Here is a 20,688-nt window from a genome sequence, read left to right as displayed (position 1 = left end):
CAGCAAATATTCAAGAGGGAATGTGACCCCAGAGAAAGAGGATGTTTTTTTTACTAAAACACACCATAAAGCTTAAAGCAGCAAAAGTAGTAAACCAAAGGGAAAGAACCCTCATGCAGCATCTCCGTGAATTCTATAATACGTTTGCTGGATTTCTATCAGAAAACGACCCAGAACAATCGAGCCCGCTCACCTGCAACCTTGCTGTACCGCTATGATCACTCGCGTCCCGCCCAGATCCCAGGAAAAGATCTGAGCGGTGGAAATGTCCAAATCACCTCTTGACACTCTGTGATTATACCGAGCTGCACGGTGTCCCAGTGATAACAGAGTTCACCTCCCATTCATTTAACTGCAGCTAGCGGTTAGCCGCTAAGCTAGCGCCAGCTTTCACTCAGAACTTACTTGATTTTGCTGCTCCTACAGTCAGATGAAGTTGGTTGATGTTGAATCTCTGTGAGTAATCCTTATATACACATGTTCTGCGAACTGCAAATCGTTTGTTGTTGACGATCTATAAACTTTTATGCAAGAACTAAAAACACAGGCAGGAACTCGCGCTTTTAAAGGGGAGGCGGGGCTTTTTTTCTGCAATTTGATTGGTTGGGCTGTCACATCAATCAAACGTGGCTCTAATTTGATTGGATGTTGGGCCGACACACGGATGTAAACATACACAGAGGACTGCGGCGAGCGGATTTTTCTCGATATACTTTATAATATACTTTATAATCCGTGGATTTGGGGGAAAAATAGTCTTTCCGAGTCAGAGGGCTAAAGTCTGAGTCAAGTCACAAGTTATGTATATCAAAGTCCGAGTCAAGTCACAAGTTATGTATATCAAAGTCCGAGTCAAGTCACGAGTCAGAGGTAGGAAAGTCCAAGTCGAGTCTAAAGTCATCAAATTCATGACTGGAGTCTGACTCGAGTCCAAGTCATGTGACTCGAGTCCCCACCTCTGTTTATTTATATTGAATCCTTTCTCAAACAGGCAGTTTGATGTAAGGGGAAAAAACAAAACATATTGGCCTCAAAATACCTTTAATTAATTTTGTTGAGGCAAAAAAGAATCAGAAAAAAATCAAAATCATGACTTTAAAACTGTGAATCGAATCAAATTGTGGTTTGATTTAATGTTACATCACTAATCTTTAAGCAAGCACTGACTATGAGAGAAGAAGAAGTAAATTTGTTAATTTAACTTAAAATATCTGTACTTCTTTATATCATTTAAAACTCATTACTAACATATTTCACTTTTTATGGTAATATTCATCATAAGATAAAAATAAACACAGGAACACAAACACTTGCTTGGCTCTAAACAAACACACACCGTAATGTTACGCTCCTCGATGAATGGAGGGTTATCATTGACGTCTTCAAGTGTAATGGACAGGGTTCCAGTTCCTGTGGCTGGGACTACACCTGGAAAAATAAAAGCCATAAATCAGTAAAGAAGCTGCAGAAGCTTTTTTAATCTCAGGGAAAACTCAATGGTTTGGAAACTTGTAACAGAGTTTATGTCAGGAGAGTAAACTCAGGACTTTCTTTTTATAATAACGTTGATCAATTGTAGCCATCAATGCTGACTTTTGGGCAATGCTGACAGATTTTACTATGCGAATTTTTACTTACCTTTTAAATTAGAGAACAGGTTAGTAAGTAAGTAAGTAATTTTTTAGATTAAAATGTTTAACCATATTTAATTCAGTCCCGCAGAAGACCTGGACACCAAGGACCAGATTGTTTTCACAATTTTTCTTTGTTTTTGCGACTTTGACACCCACCACACTCACAGAAACTCACCAAAGTTTCTTTACACCTGATTAACAGTATAATTTAAAGTAGGGAATAGTGGACCCCCCCAAAATATTCGTATAAAAAATGAATGGGGCCAAAATCTCTTATGGGGCTAAAGAAGTATTTTAGAAATCCACAAACAAAGTTAAAGCAGGTCGATAAAACCCAGAAGAAGTTTTGAAACTAGTTTGGGATTCCAACAGGACCTGCGGGCCATTTTGTGGCAAAATGTCAAATTTGGAGATTTTCCTATTTTCAGACAATATGGTAAAAGAAAACTTTTGTTCCAGCAATCTTTACAAATATTCACACACACATGCCATAAGGTTAAGTCTACAACCACCACTGAAGTTTGGCTGACCTTTGACCTTAGAAAGAAGCCACCATCTTGAATTTAAAAAAAAAAATCTTCTCTAGCACTTGCTATAAATTTTCATCTGTCACTTCCACAAGTCCTTGAGTATCATTGGAAGCTACTTGGGAAAAATGTGGGAATTAGCTCAAAATTTTGAATGGTGTTAGCGTGGCAAGTTTGCAAAAGTGGCGTTCCCCTGTTGCTCACACATTTTTTACTGGAACATATTTAAAATTCAATACACAAATTCTTGCTCAGCTGTAACAAAATGATATAAATCAATATGATTTTATTAGGAATGTGGGAGCAGGTAGCAAAAAAAACCTTGGCTGCCAAGGAAATCCTAAAGTTTACTTTTGCTGATACTTTTAAAACTTGTATAAATCCGTTTGTCACCCCCAGCTGATCAGGGCGGGTAGCCCCTTTGGGTCTTACAATGCCGCTCACACCTTTAATCATCATTGTTTAAGTTTCTTTTTTATTTTTATCAACACAGAACACATGTAGTCAGGCATTCTTATTACCTAAAAATATAGAAAGTTTAGAAATCAATTTGTTTAGATTACAGATGTTGTAGTGTGAGAAAAGCACAAGAGAAAAGAAGTTCTTAACCCCCTTCCTGTCATTTTTCTTGAATGCAATTGTGCAAATTTATGAATTAATAAATTCAATGAGGCCGACATATTAATTCGTTAAACTTTCCCACATACCGTCCTCATAAGCAATGATGAGTGCTGTGTATGTGTCGTTCTTCACAAAAGCAGACTCTCTGTCCATGAGTCTTTTCACCGTCACCAGGCCTGTATTCTCGTCAACGTTCAGCCAGCCTGCTGGGTCACTACCTATTTTATACCTGTACATTGAAGAACATCAACGATCAATTGAAAGAATCAAGCATTTATGTCAATGGACAAACATCAAAAATGGACTTACTGTAATTTACACAAATTCAAGTTCTAAGTGGTTTTCTAGTAATAAGTATCATACAAAATAACCTATTTTCTACAGATTAAGAAAAAAACACTTTAAATTTCCTTGAACTTTTGAATTTGCTTTGAAAACATGATTAATAACCTAAATGGGTATTTGTTGGAAACTGCCTCAAAACCTTAACAAAAACCTTTTGATAAAAATAAACATCCTCTATACATAACTTTTTATACTTAACCAAACCCTAAATCAACTTTTGTGCCTGTTGATCTCTATAAATGGGGCTTTAAATATGCTGTTTGTTGGTCTTTCCCAATTTTTGGACAAATTAAAATAAAAGTGTTTAATTCTTGAGAATATATTCAAAAACCATCTGTGTGCTGCCCCCTAAAAGTTCAAACAAGGTATTACAGTCGAATTTTGTGATTGGTCAAACTATTCAAGTCCCGTGTCATTTCAGAAGTACCACGTCATGATCTGCAGCTCCATCCATCCATCCATCTTCTTGGCCGTTTCTTCCCTTTCGGTGCTGGAGCCTATCCCGGCTACTGAAGGGCGAAGGGAGGGTACACCCTGGACAGGTCGCCAGTCTGTCTCAGGGCCTCAATCACACACACATTCACTCTCACATTCACACCTAGGGGCAATTTTAGAGTCACCAATTAACCTATGAAGCATGTTTTTGGACGGTGGGAGGAAGCCGGAGTCCCCGGTGAAAACCGACGCATGCACGGGGAGAACATGCAAACTCCACACAGAAAGGTCCCAGCCGGGATTCGAACCGAGGCCTTCTCGCTGTGAGGCAAGAGAGCTAACCACTGCGCCACCGTGCAGCCCATCTGCAGCTCCAGTAATGATAACAGTCCTGTTCCCCAGCCCCACCCCTCTGACGGGATTTTCACATTTCGGCTGTGGGTGGAGTCAGTTTCCATCTTCCCTGTTTGAAATTACGTTGTTTATTTTAAGTTTATGTTAATTTATCAAAAAATTGGAAATGACCAACAAACAGCATATTTAAAGTCCCATTTATAGAGGTCAACAGACAAAAAAAGTTGATATGGGGTTTGGTTACCCTTTAAGTGCTAATAATGAAAATCCTTATAGGGAGTTAAAGTTCATTTTACCTAAAGGGCTGTTTAAGCTCCAAGTCTGGGTCTTCTGCCTCACATGTTGTGATCACACTTTCTATTGAGCTTATTCCGGGGGCCTCTCATGTAAAATGGATTATGGGTGCAACTTCTGGCATAGCAACCGGAAGTTACACGGCTCTATTTGTTTCCACTAAAAGTTGGCGGTTTTGTTAGCTTTAGCGGTGCATACAAACTTTAAAAGCGTGTTTTACTTAATCCCTCAAAGTTTTCAAAAATGTATTTGCACAGTTCAGGTGCATGTTTTGCAGCTCGTGGTTGTACTAACAACCAAGCTAAATTAGATTTGTGGAGCGTTTTGTGGGACATGGGCTACTGACGAAGAGGGAGTGCGGCTGCCCTCCTCAGTACAGATTTTACCGTCTACCGGGCGAGGATGAAGTCAGAAGGATGTGGCTGAACATTTTAAATCTTTCATTTTGTGGATAAAGTACACGGAGGAAAATCCGTATCCAACATTATGGTCGGGTTACTCCAGAACACCCGAGAAGAAGAGACGCCGGGTACTGCAGAGACCTGACAGCAGAACGGTTAAGTTAGTTTCATATTCGACATTCGTCACACATTCAGCGATGAACGGCGATATTTCTCAAACGCCTTTGCTAAAAAAAACAGCAAAAATGTTTTACTGACACATGATAAAACAATCAATGTTTCACATGACTCGTTTTCATTATTCACGATCCACGTAACGAGCAGACCACCGCAAATGCCGCTGCAATGTGAGCGGAGTCGGAGCGCTTTGCCCAAGCTGCTGCTGAAAGTAATGTGAAATGTTGATTGTTTTATTATCTCTCAGGAAAAACATTTTTTGGTGTTTTTTAGCAAAGGCGATTGAAAAATATTGCCGTTTATTACTGAATGTGGGACGAATGTCGAATATGAAACTAGCTTAACTGCGCTGCTGACAGCAGGGTCACAGGAGCAGATAAGATATTTCGTGTGTAATTGCTGCATCTCCTGGTATCAGCTATTCAAAAATTACGTGTTTAAACCGCAGCTGACTGTCAAAACATGAAACAGGCAAAAGCTCCACCGCGCGATGCATCCCTCATCGCAGCATGTAAACACAAGCACGTGAAGCACAATAATGTTACAATTGATCAGCACTGTGTGTTAACTCTTGCAGAAATAGGCATAAATAAAGAATTATGATGTGAACTTTTAGCACAAATAGGCATAAATAAAGAATTATGAGGTGACAGTGGCGGGCCGTCAGGGCCTGCAAGGCCTTCTCTGCTGGCCTAAAAATATCTGAATCACAGACTGATATTAATTATTATTTATTTCCGTGAATACGTATTCTATAATTCCAAAGGCTCTGTCTTCATCCTTTCATTGCTGTCTCCCTGGTTGCGCTGCTTCCAGACGTGTATTTTCCTATTTAAGCATTAACCAATCACATTGCAGCGCCATTTGTTGCTAGGGTCAAAGAAATCTGCCCGGAGGCCTTCACAATCAGTTCTGCGGGCCCTGTAGCATAAAATAATTGTCGACCAAACTGTTGCTTCAACCAATCAGATTTCGAGTAGGCGATACCAACGCCAGCTAGCAGGCGTACGGAAACGTCATCATTTTCACGAGCTGTGATTGGACAGCTCGCAGCTCGCTCTGGTTCTGCGTTATGTGACGGACACAGGTGCCGAGGAGCGGCGTGTCGGGTTTGAAGATTTTGCCAGTGGAAAGCGTCTCATCGTCTGATTTTTGGTGGAAAATGAATGTCTGGGTAAAGTTGTGGCACAGTTTTGTCTGGCACAGGTAAAGGAGTTCCGTGACTCCATTGAGCGGGAGAGAAGCTGATACGAGGAAATCTACGAGGCCCCTGAACGCACCGCGGGCGCTCGAGCTCACGAAGAGGTGCAGCGCAAAATCCTCGCGCGCACTACCGACAATATTATTTTCCAGACACAGACCAGATTTCATGATCACAAAAACTGATGTTTGTCACCCTCCTGGACCACAAGAGGCTTCAGGAATACCAGAACATTTTCCAGCTTATCACAGCCACGGAACACTTTCCATCTGTGAAACGCACGGATTCTGCACGACAGAGTGATTGAAATCTTCTTGAGGATAGAAAGGATGGATTTTGTGTTTAAATAATCTGGATTTTTGGTGAGTAAAATTTTGCTATCTCCCTACATAATATTGAAATTTTATCAGGTTATTTTTTATGCTTTTGGTGTGTGTGTGGCAGTTGTACCTGCACTAGAAGTTTTATTGCCATAAAATAGTTAATGAGGGTTGGATTGATTCAGATGGAGCACTACTGAAGGCCTAGGTGTGAAATGCACGGCCCGCCACTGTGAGGTGAACTTCTAAGATTGTTCATAGCTTCGCCACCTGCTGCAGCTGAATTGAGAAAGTAAAAGCAGTAGCTAAAAATGCTACTAAATGTTATGTTTTTTAAGGTCATCCTCCAATCCCTCAATTTTAGCAGGCACCGGAGTTGTTACGTCGCCTCTTTTAAGACATGACAGCTGTTTTTTCACATTTATGTGTAGTTATAGATCCAAAACAAAAGGAATTGCGCTGTCGGCTCCACAGTTGTAATGTAAATGTATGCGAGTTCCGGCGTCTACCGGAGGTTTCACCCATAATTCACGCAGGTCAATAGTAAGCTCGATAAATAAAATGTGAAGGCTTAAATTGATCTAAAGATTTACAAACTACTTCCTCTTCTGTAACTTGGAACTGATTTTGATTTACCAACACATTTCATAATATCAGTTTCCTTGCAAAGAATCTATTTTAAAAAAGTAAAAAAAAATAAAAAATCATGTTTTTGTTTTTTATTTTTATTTTTGAGGAAGTATAAAAAATGATTAAAAAATCTTACTTGACAGTGTTTTTATGTGCAAAGTCTGGGTCTTTTGCCTCACAGTTTGTGATCACACTGTTCACAGGAAGCTCCTCAGGCTTTTGAACAAACATCTGCTGATCTTTAAAGACTGGAGGCTCGTTGATGTCCTTCACGGTCACCACCACTGTGGCGGTGGAGGTGGTCATTTGAATGGCAAAAGGAACGTCGTTCTCCACAATAACAGATAGAGTGTGTGTTCTGCTTTTCTCAAAGTCCAGTCCCTAATGTTGGAAGAAAAACAGCAGTTATCAGTGTGAAGGACAGCTTCAACCCAAAACCTCTGTACATATGCTGAGTATTAAACTTTACTATTAAAACATAGTTTGATTAGCTTGAAAACAGGATCCTTCAGAAGAATCTTTGATTTTACCTGAGCAGTTTTGATGATTCCTTCTTGTTTGTTGGATCCTGTTTCTATGGAAAACAACTTCTCAGGATCTCCACTGATAATCTTGAACTTGGCGTTCCATGCTGGGGTGTTCTGTTCATCTTTATCAGTTACTGACAATTTAACAACCTGAACCCCCACTGCGTTTTCATCAACTGATCCCCGATACTGGGAAAGGTAAAATAATGAAAGGTTCAAAGAATGTTTGCTCACAAAACCAAAATATGAAACATAAAATATTCATGAATGTTATCCAGCAAAGACTGAGAAACTTCCTCCAGTATGACATTAATGCTCTCTTTAAAACAATAAGTATCATTATATATTCAAGTAAAACATGAATGCATCAAAACACTGAGATATTAGTATTTACTGTAAAGTCACACATGTTGTACTCACAGTAGATTCAGTAAAGACTGGAGCGTTGTCGTTGCTGTCCGTCACTTTCAAAACTACTTTTGTTTTTCCAGTTAATCCTTCTCCTCTCAGATCTGCTGCCTGTATTTCCAGAGTGTACTCAGGATACGTCTGTTAAAGCACAACATCATCATGAAAAGTTGGAAATATGGGTGACATTCCATTATTTTTTATCGCATTAATCTCATTTTTAATCTATGACTTGTCGTGTTCTCGAACATAAAAACAAAGTTTCCGACAGTTTCTTTACATGAAGGGTTTTTTTAACTCAGCTGAAAACACCTCTTTCATTGCTCTCGGTGCATGTCTTGGTGTGTGTACAGCTGTCTAATCTGCATGTTTCTACTGTGATGTTATTAATGTGCGATTTTGTAGTTGTTAAAAAAACTAACGCAAACAAGCCCACAACGCCACAGCTGTAATCTATTATGTAAGGGTTAAAGCCTGATGAGTGTTCTTTATCATAAATTAATGGGGTATGTTGAAGGCTGATCGCATGGTACGATGAACTGTGGAATGAGGCTTGTCAATATGAATTATGGGAATTACAAGAAGTTTGTGGTCAATATTTTTTTTGATTGCTAATGAAAGCATTTCCTACTGTTTTATTTATTTATTTATTTTTGAGCACTCTGGACCTTATTTTTTATTTAGTCCATTTTTCCTAATTGTTTGAGATTGAAAAAATACTAATTTTAATAATTGGTGTAAAAGTAAAGTTTGGAAGTCTATTATATTCGTAAAACTTCATAAAGCCAGTTTTTTAGTTAGTAGTAATTTAAACTTTTACTGATACACAATCTCATAAATTTAAAACAAAATACCTCAAAGCCGGGCTTTTTATATCAATTCGTATGTTAAAAATACTTGTGATGAAATTAAAACAATTAAATTTATGAATTAAAGATCACGATTAATTAATCACCCATAAACATTAATTACATGGCAGCATTAACTTTAGACAGCTTCAAGAAACCCCCCCCCCCCCTTACTGTGGAGTAACAGAGACAAAAATAATCATCTTTAAAACACTGAAGGTTCAAATTTACCAGAAAATCTTAATGAGTCTTTGGTTTAATAAAAGGATAAAAACAGAAAGTGAAACTTTTAAAAATGTTTTTTTTTAATAATGTTTAAATTGTAAATCAATGAAAGAAATCTGTCAGTTTTAAAAATGTTCACTACAAATCTCAAAGATATAAAAATAAATGTAATCTACAATTAAATGCTCTTTTAAGAAGATGTATTTCCAAAGCATTACCTCTCTGTCCAAACCAGCATCTTCAACCATGATGGCTCCATTGACGGTGTTAATGACAAACATGTGGTCACTGGGCAGCTTTGGTTCCTGGCTCAGAATAGTGTATTTGACAATCGAGTAATAATATCCTGGCTCATCAGCATCAGTGGCTTTAACCCGTATCACTGTAGTCCCTGAAGAGGTCAAACATTACAGCACAAATAAAACCAGAATTTGATTAAAAATCCCATCTTGTGTTTTTGCCACAAGATTTTCAAGTCCATACTCTGTCAAAAGAAGAGATCATTACATTATTATCTGTAATAGCTAGGGATGTCCCGATCAGGTTTTTTTGGGCCCGATCCGATTCCGAGTCATTTGATTTTGTGTATCTGCCGATACTGAGTCCCAATCCGATACTTTTATAGGACATAACATGGATAAACTGAAGAAACACATGTGTGTTGTCCCTTATTTATATTTCATTAACCTTCTTTTATCATTAAAAACTTAAATAAAACACTTCTGTGAAGTAGCTTTAATAAACAAGTAAAAATACAGCAAATATAAACTAGGAAAAAAAATACTATTTTCTTGTTATATAAGTGATAATTAGTCATGTGAGAAAGTTTAGTGACTTTAGCTTTAACATCTTTAGAGCTATTGAACATTCACGATGTCGCCTCTCACCATGGGCAACTCCAGAGTGGTAGAGAGTCCAGCCTCTCTCGAGGGACTGAGTTTCAGAGCCCAGGTTGTGCGTTGAGGTGAGCCCAACTATATCTAGTCGGTATCTCTCAACCTCTCGCACCAGCTCAGGCTCCTTCCCTCCCAGAGAGGTGACATTCCATGTCCCAAAAGCCAAATTCCATGACCGGGGTTTGGGCCGCCGAGGCACTCGCCTTCGACTGCCACCCAAACCACAATGCACCGGCCCCTTCAGAGCTCCCCTGCAGGTGGTGGGCCCACTGGGGAGTGATCCCACGTCGCTTCTTCGGGTTGGACCCGACCGGGGCCCATGGGAGGAGCCCCGGCCACCAGGCGCTCGCCTCCGAGCCCCAACCCCAGGCCTGGCTCCAGGGTGGGACCCCGGTGACGCCAATTCGGGCGACGTAACGGTATCTCTGGTGTTGTCACTCATAACGGGGGTTTTGAAGGTGCCCTACCATTCTCTAATTTAGTTACAGCCCTGTTTAGACCCAGGGATTAATTAGGTCATCGGGACAATGATGAAAAAAAAGGGGGTAGATTGTGGTGAGTAGGACACGCCTACTAATTATGAGGCAGCAGGACAGACTTGCTGATTGGGGGATAGTGCTTTTAAAAGCCCTACCCCTTTGCTTTCTGGCATGAGCTTTTTCGGCTGCTTTGCGCAGTCACTAGGAAGTGGGAACGCCGGTACACAGGCAGGTAAGCCATGGACTGAGCGCGCAGATTTAAATATTGGCTGGAAATTTACTAGCTTACTTTCCAGTTTCTTTACACCAACGGTCGGTTGGTGCCTCGGCAGTGCGGCTTGCAAAATAGAGCCTGCAAGCGTGACGGACTGTTGCCTAAACCCACTTCCTCTCGGTGACTGGTATGTCTCGAGCTGTCACTCCCTGCTTTTAATAAAGGTCCTGCATGTTAAAAAATAGATTATTTTTTTTCCCAGAACCGGTCTCTTGACTTTACTTCCCGCTCCGCAATAGGGGAGTAAGTGCTGCTGCTTTGCCACCGTTTTTATTTCCTGGTTCCGATTCCGATCTCCCCCTTCCCTCGCCATGTTGGGACTGAGTTGGTCGGACCCCTGCAGCATCGGTTGAGACCGTGTGTGCAGCGGCAGTGGGCTGGACTGTGGACTGTCATAACGCCTGTCGTTCGCCATCAGGCTGTTTAAATGGCGTAGGGTAAATGGCGTATACTTGTATAGCGCTTTCTACCCTCCTTCGAGGGCCCAAAGCGCTTCACAGTCACAGACCCATTTACCCATCCACACACACATTCACACACTGGTGGTTTACCTGGCGCCCCTGATGTGTAATCATCTTCTAAATTTTTTTTAAATGTGAGGATTTTTTAACTGTTTTATCACTTCTGTTCCAGGAGGTTGGAGCTCGGGGTGGACGGTTGCATTGATGGCGGGTTCTTGTGTGCTGTGTGATTCTTCCATCACGAGTGCAGTGCATCACACTCCTGGGTGTTTGTTTTTGTTTGGTTTGTTTTGCTGTAGTTCAAGCCACCTTGGTAAGCCTCCTCTTGAACATTTTTTGGTCTAAATAAATTATTTTTATATTGTTTTTAAATTGCATCATAAAAACCATATTTCAAAAACATACCTCCGCCTCTGCCTTGTTCAAAGGAAGGATTTTACGTGTCCTTTTACCATTTCCTTTTCCTGGGGCATAGCAGCTTCAGGTGGCGTTGTTGACAACCCCCATAATTCGTGTTGCCACACTAGGCATGTTTACATTAAAAGTGGGGTTATCTAGACCCCACAAGACACCAGGCTGAACTTTCTTTTTTCAAGGTTTTTTTTATCTTCACTGGTGTCTGTGGCAGACATGAAATACTGTCCCCCTTTGTCATGGGAGGGATCACACATCAATGTAAGGGTGGGGTCATCTGGATCCCATAAGAGAGCAAAAAGGTTAAAAAAAATGGGCAGCGGGTAATCTTAAAGATTCCGCCAATGCCTCCCAATTGTGTGGTGGTAGTTGTATTTGTTACCTTGATGCTATCATTCATGACTTAAACTTGTGTAGGTCAACTTCACCACCTCCACTCCAAATTATTACGCTATCTGATTCTATTCTGTTCACTGAACTTTTACCGAGACCCAGAATCTGTTCTGCATTCAACTTTTTGACTGATCAGATTAACACACAGAAAAGGGTAAGAAGAAAACTTATTTGTTCACACATCTATTACAAATGATCCACTGAGGTTACCTTTTGGCGAGGATTCAGCTACTTCTCCCACATAGGATGTCTGTTCAAAAACAGGTTCGTTGTCATTCATGTCAATTATGTTGATGATAATTTCTATAGTTTCCTCTTCTTCCCCTGACCCATGAACAGGATCAGTAAAGTGCACCATCAGCTACAAAATAATAAAACAAAACGTTACCATGTTAGAAACATCACAACCAGTCAACCAAAAGACAATTTTATATAAAAAAAAAAATCACAATGAAATGAAACACTTTAACAATTATAAGATTTAAATGTATTTTATACGTTGTTTATTATTATGAAGTTCCATTAGTGAATCTGCTTTCTGTGTTTGAAATGTAGCAAAATATTCATTTGATGTGTGATTACAGTAACAATTACACCAACAATTTCAGTAACAATTTCACTCCAATCATTATAAAGTGCTTTGAGAGAGTGGTGCTGACCCACATTCAGAGCATTACTCCGGACACACTAGACCCCCTGCAGTATGCCTACTGGCCCAACAGGTCCACCTCAGATGCCATCGCTGCAGCACTGCACATCTCCCTCTCACATCTGGAGAATAAAGACTCCTACATCAGGATGCTCTTTATTGACCACAGTTCTGCGTTCAACACGGTGGTCCCCCGCAAACTGCTCTGTCTTATACTACACCCCACCATCTGTGACTGGCTCCTGGACTTTCTGACTGGCAGGTCTCAGTCTGTCAGAATAGGGAACAGGACCTCAGCCACAGGGGTGTGTCCTTAGTCCCATCCTCTACACCCTGTTCACCCACGACTGTGCAGCCTCTCATCAGGACAACACCATCCTGAAGTTTGCGGACGACACCGCTGTGATAGGACTCATCACTGGCGGGGACGAGGCAGCCTACAGGAGAGAGGTGGATTCTCTGGTGACTAGGTGTGAGGACAACAACCTGACCTTCAACACAGACAGGACCAGGGAAATGATAGTGGACATGAGGAGGGAGAGGAGCCCTCATACGCCGCTGTTTATCCCGGGTCTGGAAGTGATGAGGGTGAGCAGCTTCAAGTATCTTGGGGTCCACCTCAGCCAGGACCTCACCTGGACACTGAACACCATGCAGCTGGTGAAGAAGGCTCATCAGCGGCTGTACTTACTGAGGAGGCTGAGGAAGTTCGGCATGTCATAAATGATTCTCAGCAACTTCTACAGCTGTGTTGTTGAGTCCATCCTAACCAGCTGCATAACGGTGAGGTACGGCAGCTCTACCGTCACGGACCGCAAACGCCTGCAGAGAGTGGTGAAGGCTGCGTCCAAGATCACCAGGACTCCTCTGCCCTCACTGCAGAGCATCTACAAGCGCAGGGTCCTGAGGAGAGCTGCTTCCATTCTTTATCAGAGACCCCACCCACCCCCACCAAGGTCTGCTCACTCTCCGCCCCTCGGGCCGGAGGTACAGGAGTGGGAAATGCAGGACCAGCAGAGCCAGGAACTCTTTCTTTCCCTCTGCCATCAGACTCCTTAACAGCTGACAGGAATAACAACTGCACATGTACCCCACTATCCAGTTCTGTCAGTCTCCTTTGCACAACAATATTCTCTGTCAAATTTGCACAAAAGCTGATTTGTAAATATCTTAGTCACTCACATATGCATATTTTATTGTTTATTTCTTATATTGTTTGTAACTGTGCTCTTTAGTCATCCAGTAAATATCTTTTATCTTTTTATATTTTTATCTTATTTACTTTTATCTATCTCTTTATGGCCTTTAAGAGTGAGCTGCAAAATAAGAATTTCATTGTACAGGGAAACCCGTGTATTTACTGTACATATGACAATAAACCCTTTGAATCTTGAATCTTTGAAATATGATTTATCTTCTCTTATAAAAATCTTTTACATTTTAGCTGGGAAGAAAAAGCTACTCTAAATTACCACAAATATTTGCTCACTCATCTAAATGATCAGAATCCGGAGTCCTAATTACTTGACCGTGCTACAGGTATATAAAATCAAACACTCAGGCATGCAGATTATTTTACAAACATTTGTGAAAGATTGGACTGCTCTCAGGAGCTTAGTGAATTCCATCATGGAACTGTCAAAGGACGCCACCTGTGCAAAAAAATTCAGTCATGAAATTTCTTCGGTCCTAAGTATTCCACGGTCAACTGTCAGCTCTATCATGAAAATGGGCATTTGGGAACAATATTCACAAAGTTTTAGACCATGTAAACTGACAGAGAGGGGTCAGTGGATGGTGAAGGTCATAATGCAAAGAGGTCACCGACTTTCAAAGCGTCGGATGTAGTGGTGTAAAGCACGTAGCCACTGGTTTCTAAAGCAGTGAAGATGCCTTCTCTGGAGTGATGAATCACTTTTCCATCTACATCTGATGGACCAGTCTACGTTTGGAGTTTGCAGGAGAACGGTACATTTCAGACTGCACTGTGCCAAGGGTGAAATTTGGTGGAGGAGGAATGATGGTGTGGGCTTGTTTTTCTGGAACAGTTTGGAGCAGACACTTCCTCTTCCAACATGACTGTGCACCAGTGACCATAGCAAGTACATAAAGACATGGAGGACAGAGTCTGATGTGGATGAACTTGACTGACCTCCCCAGAGTCCTGACCTAAACCTGATAGAACACCTTTGGGATGAATTAGAGCGGAGAGTCAGGCCTTCTCCACCAACATCAGTGTGTGACCTGACCAATGCGCTTTTGGAAGAATGGTCAACAATTACTAGAAACACACTCCTCAACCTTGTGCACAGCCTTCCCAGAGGAGTTAAAGCTCAAAAGGTGGGCCAACATCATATTGAACTCTGAGTTAGGAATGGGATGGAACTTTAGTTCAAGCGTCAGTCAAGACAGATGATGGAATACTTTTTAAATATAAAGTATACTGTTATGTTTTTTTTAAAGCATTAACTGGGATCATTCTTACCTTATATTGTTCTTGTTTCTCTCTGTCAACTGTCTGATGAGCATAAAGAAAACCAGTGTCTTTGTCGATTGTAAAAAGTCCTACAGGGTCTTCATCGGCTCCTGGACCTGTGATGCTGAGGGACTTCAATGGGTAAATCTGAACAGACCAGGACACAGTGAAAACCTGCCGACTACATTAACTTTACTTTAGCAGACAAGTAAAATCTAGTTGAAATATCTCATTAGACATTTTAGACAAAAAAGGATATTTGAATAGAGCTTGAACAACAACAAAAAAATTGATTTTGTAAAACAGGGGTGTACCAGATCACGGATAATCCGTGGTCCGTACGGATTAGTAGCCACAGTTCCGCACACAGTTGGAGCGCGTATCACCGTGCACGCACGCACTACATCCCTCCATGCGCAATGTTAAAACTATTTTCAGGCATTCTTCTCTCCCAGTTTTGTAGATTTGGTCTCAAGATATGTAAATGTCATCAGAAAAAAACATGTTTTAGTTTTTTGGTTTTTTCCAACGATATTCTGTTTTTATAAACAGGCCTCAATGAGCAAATTTTTTGATGTAATATATATGAGAGTTTATGGTTTGGGGTACTGCATATATGTTTTATCAAATATATGTTTTGAAACTTTAAAAAGAGTATTTTTAGGCTTTTATCTAGTTAGTTTTTCCGCCGTTTTTTTTTTTTTTGTTTTTTGTTACTTTTACTGATCTGAACCGTGACCCTAAAACCGTGACACGATCTGAACCGTTAGTTTTGTGATCCGTTACGCCTCTATTGAAAAATGATCACTTGGCTTAAAAAAAAGTAATTTAAAGTTGTGACCAAGCTAAAGAGAGATAAATGAAGGTGATGATCCAAAAAAGAAATAGGAGTTTTGCAGCAGATTTTGATATTCCTTACTTGATCTATTAGAAATGGAAAGGGTCCATTGTAATTCTCAGGATATTGGATAGGAGGAGGTACTCTGAAGCATCTCTTCTTCCGCCTCAGTCCATTACTCGTCTTGGGAAAATAAAGGACGACCACATCTGCATGTCCTGCCGTCTGAAAAAAAAAAAAACAATATTAAAACGGCACTTTGTTTTCCAGCAGGAAATTAGGTATCAACTGAAACAAGTAAACAAACAAAAAACAGAATCTTTAATACACCATCACGTTTAAAACAATAATATGAAGATATGAATCGCATCACAAATAAAGCTGAAATTTGTATTATTATTTAATTATTTACAAATTACTCTGCAGTGTTCCATTCCAAGGATTGGCACTCAAAAAAAGTGCCCTGTTGCAATAAAACATGGATTCAATTCCTCACTACAAGTTAGACTACATAATAGTTACTTTCAAATGCAAAGCAATGCAGTGAGTGATTAAACATATGCCCCCCTTTAGGCGCATTAGGGTTACTTTTTGCTAAACCATCTGCCTCAATCCTACCTTATTTTCTGTATTCTATTCTCTAACAGAATAAACATAGATCTAATGATGTGATGCATCTGGGAGCTCTAAACCGCAGCCTCCTTTTCCATAGACTTTCACCATCCATATGAAATTGTTCCAATCTTCTTATTCTGGCTTTATCACCATGTGTTTACTTTTTCCTTAGTCCCCCTCTGTTGTTGAACTTTCAGTTAACCACAATTGCTTACAACCAATCTTTTTCATCTCTGCACTCTTGCCACCTCACTGCTTCAGTATTTCTGTTAAAATAAATCCTCCCTCTTGCTGCCGCTAACTCTTATTCCTGTTATTTCCAGAATAAACTTCCTCAGATGGGAATCTGAGGAATAACTTTCCAGACATTATAGAGTTTTATTTTCTTGAATTTTCTCACAATGGAAATTAGAACTATTTTGTGTTTCGCCATTAAAAGAAAAGTTTGCACAGTTATACAGTTTGTATAGATTAAAATCTGTTGCAAACAATACAGACTTCCTTCATTTAACAAACACGCTGTATATTTAATATAATCTTTTTCCGAGGCCCTATTGTTTTTCTCAACCTACCTCTTTAATACTGGCAGAATCCAGCCCAGTGTTGTCATGGTTCTGGTGTCTGTGGCCTCCATGGTGCTGCTCAGCATCTCTGCTTACATGGTGATGTCCACGCTGCAGGACCATGACAGGAACCGTCATCTTGTTGCCCTCTGAGTCCCAGGAGTGGACAAAAAAGTCCTGATGTCCTTCATCAAGATCAACTCCTCTTTGAACCTTAAACATAAGATAAAGACTAAGATTTGACTTTGACACTTTGTAGCAAAACCAAGTCTGAGTTTAAGCAAAAACATTGATATAAAAAAGGTAACTTTAATGATTTGATGTCAAGTCTGTTACTTACAGTTAATACTCCATCAGAATTTAACTCAAAGCGACTGTCATCTGTGCTGAAGAAAAACTGTGTACGTTCTGTGCAGTCAGTGAATCCAACTATAAGAAAAACACACAAAACACACAGATGAAATAAATGTATTAATTTCCTGTACAAACAAATTCTTAAGAGTTTTCACACTAAAAGCAGTTCTTCATGTACCACAGTAGAGTGTTAAACTCCTTTATATCAATGGTTATTCCGTGCTGCAGATGTAGGTAAAGGAGATTTACATTAATACTTCATACGGCTTTTGGCCAACTGAGGCTTTTTAAAGTTTTTTTGTCTGTTTTGGAATTGAGCAAATATGTCAGCTACATGCTAGCTGTTTTGACTAGCCTACGTTTTTTAGGCTAATTTTGCATTTAGCTAATATTTTAGCTGGCAATCAGCTTCAGCGTTTTTAGCAATCAATTTCAGCGTTTTTAGCAATCAAATTCAACTTCTTCAGCCATCAATTTCAGCATCTTCAGCTATCAGCACTAACATCTTCAGTGACCAAATTGAGCTTACAGCATTCATACTAGCATTGTAGGAAAGTCTCTTATATTTATTAGGTATTTTATTTTGAAAGACACTTATTGACGTCACTTCCTTTGAGTAAGTTTATGTTTTGAGACTGCACCCCCACTTATGTTGCTGCCGCCGTGTGCGTTAATAGGCCAAAGTAAGTCTTAATGTGTATATTTTCAGATATTCAGTTAAAATTACCTAATCATTCCTTGATTCAGCATATTTTGTTCTTTGTTTATTTCCGTTTTCATGCTGCGGAGTATATCTTTTCACCGTTAATTGATGATGTTGTGTTAATAGACTTTTATTAGAACATCTTATGCTTTCCTGCTCTAAGTTTCCATTTAAGTATATTTATTTAAGTGTACTTGAAGTCCGTTAATTTATTTTCCATGATTGTGTTGTCAGATTTTGCCGCTTTCCCCGACATGCGCTCAATGTTTAATAGACGGATTCTGTTCATGCGCTGTTCACGTGCATCCGCGTAATATTATGCTTTGCATTCTTGCCCTCTAGAGGGAGCCAGAGTATGGAAGTTTTTTTAGGCCATAATTCTAAGTTTTATGCATTTTTCAATTGACAATTCAATTTGCAAATTCATCATCCAATTTGAGAATGCATTTTACAATTTACAATTCAATATTTAAAAATGACATTTGTAATGAAGTGTGGCGACAAAGTCTTCAATCCAATTTTTCACAAACACAGATAATAAAGATGAAGACACGGTGGATTCACGTTTATTATTATATTCAGAAAATACCCGTTTTACGATGGTTGTGTCGTTTTATTTTTGCTTTATTTAACCTTTACACAGTTCAGACTCGGCTAAAGTTAGCGTTTGATTAGCATCTACTTTGCAGTGAAAGGGGAATTTAACCACAAAGGCTAAGTTTAAACCTTTAGACTTGTTAAAATCAGTGAACTAGCGCGCCTGACCGTACGTTTTTTTCTGTCTGTGACCCGGTACCAAGTGAGCCACGGACCGATACCGGTACTGGTCAGCGGCCCGAGGGTTGGGGACCGCTGTCTTAAAGTTCACAGCAGCCCTAAAGTTGTGCTCCACAATCTCTTTGAGCTGTCACACAGCGGTTGTAGTGTAAGTCATCCAGATAGAAGCTAACTCTTTAGCAGATAGCATTCTCTTCTGCATTGCTTAGCTGATTCTTTACTATTTTTTGATTGGTCGAAAGGAAGTGGAGGAGGGATTTAGCATATATAGGGGTGCAAGGCCCCGCCCGTCTGACAGAATGCAAAGCGGTTTGAATATTGGCCCACCTAGAGCGCAACTGAACTGAGAATGCATTACAGCGGGGGGCGCTGTTTTGCATGATGAATTGACTTTTGAAACACGGAGCGTGGGATTTTACTATGCAATAGATTTAAAGTTACTTTAAAATTATTTTGAACCAAACCATGTATTGAAATGTCATTTTTAAATATTGAATTGTAAATTGTAAAATGCATTTCAAAATGAAAGACCAAATTGCATATTGAATTGTAAATTGTAAAATGCATAGTCATTTGAATTATGACATCAAAAACCCATGACAATTTACAATGCAATTGATTTGGTTTTTATGCAATATTTTATTTTGGAAAATTGTGATATTGAATTGTATATTTTCATATTGAATTGTAAATTACAAAATGAATGATCATTTTGCAAGCCTGATTGAGTATTGAATTGCAAATTGCAAAATGCATTCTCAAATTGGATGATGAATTTGCAAATTGAATTGTCAATTGAAAAATGCATAAAACTTAGAATTATGGCCTAAAAAAACTTCCATACAAGAGTTATTTAAATCTGTTTGGATTAATAACAAAGGCTTGTTATGCACCCCTTCATTTCTGTTTATTTATGGTTTATTGGTTAAATCTTATTTTAATATCCCAGGTAGATAATGTTAATGATTATTAAGTTATTTACTTCTCTGTATACTATAACACTATTATTCTGTATTTGTTTCTTTGTAGACCACACACACATGTATCCATTCAACTCCTGGGGCCCGTTCCAAGAAGCAGGTTTTGTTGGAACTCTGAGTTCGTGAACTCCAAATTCAGCAAAACTCAGAGTTTTCGGTTTCAGAAAGAGAGATAACTCAAACTCGTGAAAGTGGGTTAAACCAACCCCGTTCCAAGAAGCGGGTTAAACTGAACTCAGAATCAATCACTATGGTAACTGAGTCTGTGAACGAAACCTGGTTGGTAGCAGGTTTTCTTCACGAAACTTAGAGTTCTCTGCGGTCTCCGCCCCTTTTTAAAGTGAAAGATGATCAAATATGAGTTCCTCATTAACATTTAGAGAACATTCACATTAGAGACGTCACGTTTTCACCACGCAGAAACCAGAATGACATGTTCATTCATAGAGGATCATGTAGAGAGGAGGCTGGATTAATCCAGAGGAAATGTTATTTACGTCGGTAGAGGATTTGGAGGACACGAGTGATTAACTGCAGTTTCCCAATTCATTTTTATTTCAGCGATATTATAAATAGTAAGTTTTTCCAGGGACTTGCTATTAAAAAATACCGGTTTATTTTCCTTATTTTAAACCCTTAACAATATAAAAGCATGGAATGTCAAACACCGAGAAAGGATCTGATCTCATCTGCCGACAAGTACTTGTGCCAAACAATAGCTTGGTTGTCAGCAACGCTGCTTCCTACTGCGGAGTTTGTGAGTTCGATTCCCGGTTACGGGAATTGTTTTTTACGCTTAACAAAAAGAATTCGGCGAATATTTTTTAAGTCTTGAGAATTAAAATTAAATAAATACTTTTTTAACATAT

The 20,688-nt window shown here is 39.5% G+C and overlaps 1 protein-coding gene across 1 annotated transcript in view; it reads right to left on the bottom strand.

Moving 5' to 3' along the window:
- LOC112137670 (B-cadherin) overlaps nt 1–16,062 on the bottom strand; it is a 28,629-nt gene extending 12,567 nt beyond the window's left edge. The window contains exons 1-9 of the mRNA XM_024260092.2: nt 15,909–16,062; nt 14,999–15,136; nt 12,075–12,225; nt 9,166–9,338; nt 7,887–8,015; nt 7,470–7,655; nt 7,076–7,320; nt 2,869–3,011; nt 1,337–1,428 (exon numbers count right to left, since the gene is read on the bottom strand). Coding sequence (XP_024115860.2) covers nt 1,337–1,428; nt 2,869–3,011; nt 7,076–7,320; nt 7,470–7,655; nt 7,887–8,015; nt 9,166–9,338; nt 12,075–12,222 — 1,116 coding nt within the window. The 5' untranslated portion in view covers nt 12,223–12,225; nt 14,999–15,136; nt 15,909–16,062. The remainder of the gene's footprint in view (nt 1–1,336; nt 1,429–2,868; nt 3,012–7,075; nt 7,321–7,469; nt 7,656–7,886; nt 8,016–9,165; nt 9,339–12,074; nt 12,226–14,998; nt 15,137–15,908) is intronic.
- Nucleotides 16,063–20,688: the final 4,626 nt, after the last annotated feature.

Source organism: Oryzias melastigma, linkage group LG24 (assembly GCF_002922805.2).
Source record: "Oryzias melastigma strain HK-1 linkage group LG24, ASM292280v2, whole genome shotgun sequence".
Classification (NCBI taxonomy): domain Eukaryota; kingdom Metazoa; phylum Chordata; class Actinopteri; order Beloniformes; family Adrianichthyidae; genus Oryzias; species Oryzias melastigma.
This window is presented reverse-complemented; position numbering and strand designations above follow the sequence as displayed.